Genomic DNA, 8,949 nt, shown 5'->3' with positions numbered 1-8,949 from the left:
GGAGAAACAGCCGTTTATTGTAACCACTGTGATTTCTTACGTATTACTTTCTATGGAAAGTTAACAACAAGGCGTAGTTACGCAGTCTATTCATGCACGCTTGGCTGTTATCTGTTTTCATTGTATATAAACTACCGCTCTGTGCAGTCGGCCCATGGCGGCCGCCTGCAATGAAACAAGTTGGAAGCAAACCCGTTGTGCATCAAAGCAAGGTCATTTTTGCAGTAACATCGCGAACGAGCTTCAAAGTGGCAAACCGACGCCACCTTATTCGAACGTAGGTGAGATTTGTGCCTAGTAGTCGCATGTGCAACTTTACCAATTGCTCAAAACTGTAAATTCATTTTCATACAAATTATTCCATCGGAGCCTAACGTAATTCAGTGTCCTGGATGGACTAGGCTAGGCCTAACCTTAGGCTTAGTAACAGAAGGCTCAACAAAAGTTAGCCTAACGTGAGCCAAGCATGATAAAGGCTAGGTCTAATATTTAACGCCAGAAGGTAACAAGAGTAAGTCTTCAACAAGGTTGTTAAACTGTGCTTACCGTAGCCGAACCGTGCATGATAATATTTGGGTACATTATAGAATACCACACATTTCACAATCAGATTTCAGAAGGTCCCTTTTGCGGGTGGATTTGCAGTCGAATATCTCCACTATGACCTGACTCCCGTAAGAATATAATTCTTCCCCTAATAAAATTGATCAAGTTGTCTAACTTCTCCACTGCAACTTCCACTGCAACTTTTCCACATTTTCCAGTGAAAAAAATCTCTTCCTAATCATTAAGGATTTCCCCTACAACAACTCTTGACTCCTGCAAAAAAATAGGCCGTGGCTATTCTTACGACTAGTCGTAACAATTATTTATAAACTTCTCTTACGACATCGGCGAATTCAAGCGCAGTAAAGTAAATAAAGCAACTGCGCATGTAGTAGGGGTAACCCTAAACCTAACCCTAAACACTAACCTAACCTTAACCGGAAATTATTGTTACTCCTAGTCGTACAAATAGTACTCATAGTCGTAAAAATAGCCATGTTAAAGCAACTGCGCATGCGTATTTATAAATTATTCTTACGACTAGTCGTAAGAATAGCCACTTTGAAAAAAATATCTTGTTACTTGTTAGGGAGCTATATCATTCTCCAAAGCATTTATGATTTCCACAACCTAATTCCAGCAAACTTTATCAGTTGTGTGGGTTCCAAAAGAGCTTATGAAGTAATGCATCTTATAATGATTTCCCCTTTGCAAAAAATATCCTGTTAGGGAGATGTCATTCTTATAGCATTTATGAAACTTAATACCCCAGAAAAAAATCCTGTTATGAAGATGTGTGGTGCTCAAAAGCATGTATAAAGTAACTTCTCCAGCAAAAAGTATCCTGCTAGGAAGTTGTGTCATATAATTACTCCAATATTAGCCTAGGCCTAGTCCTATCTAAATTGTATTTGACATGCCATTTATCGATTGAACAGACCCACCCAAACCTGCATAGAGAACTTTATAACCTAAGACTAGGTCTACACTAGTCTATAGGTAGACTCTCATGAACCAGACCTGCCGACTCTCCTGGTTTTACCTGGAGCCTCCCAGTTTTCAAGGTTCCATTTGATGTGCTAACCTCTTGGCAAAATTTGATTTCTAATTTTATTCTTAATTACAATCACAAGTGGGCTGATTGTATGTTTTTGGGCGTAATGATAGGCCTAGCGTTCCTGCATTAGTATTATGCAGAAAATCCACTTTGTTTTTGTGGAAATAATTGTAGAAATTGCAATTATGCCATTGTGTCTTTGCAACACTAATATAGTGGTACAATTACAATTTAGGACTATTATTGCAGCTCGATGGCATGTAGTATTAATGTTACGCTTTCATATTACATTTGACATTGCTATCTTGTTTCAGTTGTAGATTTTGTCCAATTTGCCTCCCAATTTCCCCCAACCCCCCCCAACCCCCCCCCCCCCGAGCATAAATCCCCCTGTTTTTGTGAAAGCAGGTCTGCTGAACTCAACGTTACTTTACCAGTCATTCAGAATATAAAGCTTAGGGCTGTTCGAAAACAAGTCAAAGGTAGGCTACAGTAACAATGATTACAGTAGGATGGAACATTGTTCGAGTGAGTTGTTAACATTGTGCCAACCTTCGCCATGATAAACTGTGTGTTTTTGATTTTTGGTTTTGCTTGTATTTGCAGGTCTTAATCAACTCACAGATGTACAATGTCTGGTTTTGAAGAAATTGGTATAGCTGGTCCCGACCACTTAAGAGATGCATTGACAAACTGCTCAGATCCCTTGCAGGCTATCGAAGATTTTCAAAGTGAAAATGGAATCTTGTTGCCCACACTACAACCAGCCTTACCGCTGCTGGACCTCCATGATATACGCAGACTCGAGTTCCATCAGACAATCATGGAAGAATTGGAAAAGAAATTGGTGGAGAAAACAAATGAGATAGCAGCGAGCAACGAAAAAGAGAGATATAAAAAGATTGAAGATTTACTGACCAAATGTTTTCCACTAGTCAAGGTCAAAACTATTCAGCCAACTGTCATGGCGATAATGAAATGCCTCCCGAAGATTCCAGAGAAATACTTAACCACCATCTTGGAAGACAAGGAACTGTACAGTGCGACCCCGATCGAGGTGAAGCGACAGATTTGGGAGAGGAATCCAACTCTCTTTGGAGATGAAGTATCACCTTTGCTGAATAATTATGTCAAAGAGAAGGAAGCTATTCTGTTTGGCCGGGACTCCATAAATTCTCATATGTTCTATTCCATTCCACCTAAAACCAGGAGACAAAGCAAACATGTACGAGACCTCAGTCACATGGTCGGGACAAGTCTCCAGTTGTATGACATGGTCATCAGATTCTTGAAGACATTATTCGTGCGGAGTAGGAACGCTCACTATTGTACGCTCCGAGCTGAGATCTTAATGTCCCTACATGATTCTGAAGTCTCAGAAATTTGCAGCCAAGATCCGTGTCACAAATTCACCTGGTGCTTGGATGCTTGTATTCGTGATAGACAAGTGGAAGATAAGAAAGCCAAAGAACTGCAAGGATTCTTGGATGGGGTGAAGCGAGGTCGTGAAGGTGTCCTAGGGTAAAGTATCAAATCCACTTTTTTGTTTTGTCTAAGGCCTGTAGGTTAGGCGCTATTCTTAATGTCCCAACAACAGGTGTTGATGAGTCTTAGGGCTTTTGGTGAAGTAACAAACATTGGTATTCCTCCAGCCAGTTCTGGAAATTAAGTCTTAAGTACAGAGTGGTTGCTCTATCCACTGCTAAATGTGTAATGTTTAATAGCCAGTTACCAAAGACACATTTTGGAAAAGAGTATCTGTTGGTTAGCCTTGATCTCTTAATTTGAATGCTTTGATTACTTTTTATTGCTTGCTTTTTATCTATCTATCTTATAAGCCTGCCATATTAGATAATTTACATAATGATTTTCTATTGTTCAAACTTCCATTTTTCTCATAAAGACATGATGTGCAAGAAATGTACATTTCAATAATTCTCAAAAATTTGTTCTTAACTGGCAAATCTGTTGCAATCTGAGATTGGGAAAATTTGAGGATGTATGTTTGACTAAAGATGAACTTATATCCCAGGTATTTTCTCATTCCTTCCATCCGTTGATAAATTTTGCTTGGCTTTTATCCTTAATGACTTCACTACCACCTGGTCACCATCATCAACATGCCAATTGTGAGAAGGGCAACTTATTGTGCCTATTACCTAATATGCTGCTACAATGTCAGTATAGATTAATTTCTTGTCATGCTCATCGTCTGTCTGGGTCTGAATAGGCTAAACAGTGATAAACACTGGAACAATCATTTTACTTGCTATAAATTATACCTTCTCTTTCACAGGGACTTTTCCATGATACTCTGTGATCCATTTGCAATCCATACACTCGCTACAAGCATCATAAAGCTCATGTCTCATCAAGTATCATCAGAGAAGTTACCTCGGGTAAATCTTCGCATTTTATTATAACCAAATCTAAAAAGACAAATTTTTTATGTCCCAGACTTTTTAATATTTTTAAGGGACAGGTAAAGGGTCTTGTGCAAATTTGGTTTCGAATGCTGGTTTGTCTGTCTCACATTAAGTAGGCCTCTTATTTATGTACATACTAATTTATGTGTTAGCAGACTGAAATATGTATGAAGTACAATTGATGGCTTAGGATTGAAGCAACAGGGCCAAGTGTACCGTCCATGTGTACCTAGATGTCCTCATGACATAAATATTAAAATTTCAATTAGGAAGAATTTCCCTTCCTGTTGAATTGAATTAAAATCAAGCAAAATTCATGGAGAATAAATAGTTTGAAACAAGATGGAGTTTAGTAGAACATCAGGCAGGATTTAGACTTCTTCCTTTTTTCTCAAAATGGGATTAAACAAAGTAACTTCATTAACAAAAGGAAAAAAATGAAGTATGATGGATCGCTCCATTTAATAGGAGGAGGAATACAAGTTTATAGAATTTCTTCATACAGTGTTACAAGTGTATGCAGGTTTCAGTTCTTAATGCACTTTCTTACTTCACAATCAAGCACTAATTTAGGATCTTCGGTATGGTACATTATTTTTTATTCCCCTCTCATTTGCTCGTTTTGTTTCTAGCAAAGTTCAGAGCTGCTACTCCTGTTGAGAATGTTAGTCCTTGGTCTTGGAGCTTGGGACATGTTGGATACACAACATTATAAGGAGTCCAAGTTGGTGAGTGATCTATGAAATCAAGTCAAGGATAAATTAAAATTATGTTATTAAAGTGATCATCTTTCCATGTGTGTAAGAGCATGACATTTTCACTATGAGAATAATTCACACAAGGAGACTTCATGTTGGATATGGACAATAGTTTGGAATAAGGACCTGGCTTACATTTTTTTAGCATATGTATCAGTCAGTTGGTTGGTTTCTGTCCACAAGTATGTGTACAAGTACCTCTGCACGTGTCATATGAGCTGGAACTCCTCAAGTTGCTGGTTCTGACTTTTAATGCTTGGGAAAGATTAAAATCACTTGCAGTATCAATATGGTATCTGATTACGAAAATTTATGGCAAGGAATCACAACTCTCTGAGCTTTTCCAGTTACTGATAATAATATGTAGATGACCTTTACAGGAACACTACATGAGGAATCACTTATCACCACTACTAAAGTGACAAAGAGGATTTTGTAACTTGGAATGGACAGCTTGAAGCTTGCAGTGTGCAATCGTCTATATAGCACTTAAACCAATCACAGCGTAGAATGTTGATAACTCTTTCAGTGACAAGCTCTTAAATTTGTATTTATTTATTTACTCAAAACATTTTCAGTCAAAGCCGTTGGCCAAAATTTTTTGGAATTAATATCTCGTTTGTCTTCACATCTCAGGATAACGACATCATCTTGAAGTTCCTGCCTTGCCTGATGTCTCTTCTGGTCGATGATCACATTCGCATCATAAACAGAAAGCTCAATGAGGCCACTCCCTCGGGCTTACCAAAAGACATTCCGACGTACCTGCTGAAAACGATCCGAAAGAGCAGGACGGCATCGACGCTTACGTTGTACTACGTGCTTCACGTAACAAGGCTTCGCAATAAGGAGGCGCTGACTCGTATCTTGCCAAAAGTGGTCAGAACGGAAGGAGATTTGACCTGGGATGACAACTTCCTCCACCCTTTCACATCTCAACTGATCGGAATGTCCGATGACTTTTCCTCCGAGGAATTTTGCTCCTTGGTGTTCGATAGTTTCCTTTTGAAGTCGGTCACCAGAGAGAATGTGGCTCGGCATACCCTGAGGCTAGTGGAATACATTTTTCAAAAGTTACCCGCCTTGAGATTATCTTCGCTTCAAAACCAACTGGCTCCTAAAGATGAGGTGAGCATTGAAACTTTTCTTTTTTCAGGACTTCCACTCATATTCCAATTCCCATGGAACTGGCTTTCATTGCCAGCTTACTGAAATCTTGATATGTGCTTCATTTTACTTCAGACAAGTTTCTTACATGCATTTCTATAGACATAGAATAGATCTTCAATGTCCGTTGTAGCTATGTTTTCAGTACTTGAGAATGGTCAATGACTTCAAGGTCATCATTGGGAAAATATACACAAAGATTTAAAAGTCCAAGTTTGTTGTGGTACGTCTATTGTAGTATGTTTTCACGTTTCTAGTATCTAAAGTATTTGTACATTAATTTACGTTTTTTCGTCTGCAGCACTCACAGGAAGTCGGTGAGTTGTACAAAGTGGTGATGGAGAAGATCGACTCACACACACCGGAACCTCTTCCCCAAGAGCAAGAACTAGACTCCCCCTTGATGAGCGTGCCTACTCCGGCACCATTATGATCTAATATGGACAGTCTTTCAAAAGTACATTTTTAAAATCAAGTGAAATATTGTTTCTAATAGGATTGAATAATTGCCAGATAATGTATTACTTACATGAAAGGGTTATACATTCCAAACCTGCAAAAACAAAATTCAACTTGTTCCTTTTCTCTGAATGAAGACAGTGGATATCTGTGATGTCAACAGTGCAAAATATAGCACAAAAGCAATTCTTTAGCTTTGTGGTCTTTGTCTTAATTTATCCTTCAAAGGTGACTAAACTGGAATATTTGTTAAACGGTTCATGCACTGTTTTTGTTTACTTAAAAAAAAAAACAATAATAACAAGTAAAATAAGCTACAGGTTTCATGAAAAGGTGAAAATATTTATATTTTTAAAAATGAAAATTTGGCGACTTTTTTATCTCCCCTTTGGATCAGTGATTTGTTCCATTCAAAGAAACGAAAGCCCCCTTTCTGGGGGGGGGGGGCAGGGCTGAGTCTAACTGTGATACTATTGCAGACTTTTCTGTTACTAGATACATTCATAACATCTAAAATTAACTCTAAAATGTCTCTCGTCTTTGCAATATATTTCATTCTTTCAGGGAACAACAGTTACCTGTTTGTGTACTTCTGTTGTGTCCAACGTTCTGTAAGATTCTGTACAATAAACAGGTTGATACTTCTGTTGGCCATTCCCTATTCAAAGGAAACCCTACAGTTTGGGTTGCCTATGTATCTTTGATTCATACCGAATGGTGTCACTGTGAATTACTTCAGTTTCCCCACCGTGGTGCAAAATGAGAACCGTTCGTTGTCCATGCTATGAAAAAGTTTCTTAGACATATTAAGATGGATATGGTATCTGTTAGTCCAGTTAGGATTAGCATGTACTTCCCAGGAGTCTTGGAGACAGACTAAGGGTTGAAGCATCAGATACCAAGAGGTGCCACGACCAGCCACTTCAAATAAAAAGTGAGATGTTCTTGGAATATACTCCACTGGACTAATGGAAATATGCTTATGCTGAGTGGGGGGGGGGGGCTGATGCATTGGACAATATAAAAGGGATAAAAGTTCTTCCTCCTAATATCATAATCATTCAAACTTCTTATAGTTTTTTCTCTCTCTTCCCCCCTCCCCCCCCCCCCTTTTTATGTTAATCCATTTGACTTGCTCCTTGAAGAAAAGGTACCAGTAGGCAATTGAGTATCTTGAATTTAAAATCCAGAATTTGTAATAATCTGGTGAAACTTTGGGTTGTTTTACTTTTCTCTCTCTCTTTCTGCACCAGTTGGATCAATTTTAAGTCTAACATCAAACACTGCCACATATTTTTTTATTGATTTAAACTTACTCAGTTCAATCCACATATCAATTAGGAAAAATTGTATTTTTCAGTCAGGTGCGAATTATACTACACCTTATTTTTTTTTTTTTTTAATTACTAGTGTTATTCACATGAACTTGTTCTCAAGAATTAATTTTGATATATATATATATTCATATATATTTGTTAGCATTTCCAAAAATTTACCAGTCAATTCTCTGATAGCCATTAATTTATCATACATTGGATGTATGTCATAGTTTGGGCAATTGTTTTGTTCTCTCTGCAAGCTATTGAAATCTTTCTGTTACGTGCACAAAAGAAGGAAGAATATTCAAAGCCGAGCTAAATTCTTTCTTCTTGATTCTAAGAATTACAAAGATAATGCTTATATTAAATTGGTTTTTGGGGGGGAAGACCTGTCTTTGTTAGCTTGTACATATGTAAAATAAAATAAAAACCACTTGAAATCTCTGTAGTTTTGTCCTTTATTTGTCTTGTTCTTTAATTCTTTGAAATGCAAACAGTTTTGAAAATGCTTCAGTGTATTTTAGTCTTCAGTTTTGCCCACAAAAATTGCTAGAAAATCAAATAAAAGTCACTCAAACATTTCCACGTTTCCCATTTTTTTTACCATACTTGCTGGTTGTTTTTAAAACAACCAGCAAATTAAATTTAAAACAAAGTTGAAGGTTGTTTTGTCAAGTTTATAATAAAAACAGCGGAAACACGTTCTGAAGATTGATTTGTGGTCTAGCTAGCTACTCCCAATTTGAAAGAAGAATGGCCAATTTTCAATTTACTTGGTCTTTTCAACTATTCTAACCTCAGAAGTATCTATTGCAATTTGGTAGAGTTGGACATTGCCCACTATCTAGGAAATCACTCCTTTCCCACAAAATGGAGCAGGGAACCCTTAACCAAGGCCTGTCTGCTATGAAAAGTTATCTTGTTTTCTCCGAAAAAATATGGTTACCTTATCTCTGACCTTTCGACTCTATGGATACAATTTGAAGTGAAAGCTCAGTTCAGATATCTCATTCGCCATTTTCTGTATGGCTAAGTGACGTAGCCACCAGAGGGGAGAAAAGCATTGTATATATTTTTCAAACTCGTTTCATAAAGCAGCATGCACAATAACAAACCACCAAGAATAAGAAGAAAAAAAACTATGATTTTAAAGAAGCTGGTACTCAATTTTCATACTTAAGTTACAGTTTAGATGGTCATCAAATTCACTACATGTG

At 37.5% G+C, this 8,949-nt stretch overlaps 1 protein-coding gene across 2 annotated transcripts; it reads left to right on the top strand.

The window, feature by feature from the left end:
• Window positions 1–131: 131 nt before the first annotated feature.
• LOC139964341 (negative elongation factor B-like) lies at window positions 132–8,172 on the top strand. 2 transcript variants are annotated; one of them, XM_071965868.1, is made up of 6 exons: window positions 132–277; window positions 2,210–3,124; window positions 3,900–4,002; window positions 4,662–4,757; window positions 5,424–5,915; window positions 6,256–8,172. In XM_071965868.1, the coding sequence occupies exons 2-6, from the start codon at window positions 2,235–2,237 to the stop codon at window positions 6,385–6,387; spliced, it is 1,713 nt and encodes a 570-aa protein (XP_071821969.1). In that variant the 5' UTR covers window positions 132–277; window positions 2,210–2,234; the 3' UTR covers window positions 6,388–8,172. The 2 variants fall into 2 exon arrangements, with proteins under 2 accessions (XP_071821969.1, XP_071821968.1); XM_071965867.1 differs by having other exon boundaries at window positions 136–281.
• Window positions 8,173–8,949: the final 777 nt, after the last annotated feature.

The sequence above is a fragment of the Apostichopus japonicus genome, chromosome 22 (assembly GCF_037975245.1).
Source record: "Apostichopus japonicus isolate 1M-3 chromosome 22, ASM3797524v1, whole genome shotgun sequence".
In the NCBI taxonomy this organism is placed as follows: Eukaryota; Metazoa; Echinodermata; class Holothuroidea; order Aspidochirotida; family Stichopodidae; genus Apostichopus; species Apostichopus japonicus.
The sequence above is the reverse complement of the archived record's forward strand: the minus strand, read 5'-3'. Positions and strand labels throughout refer to the sequence as shown.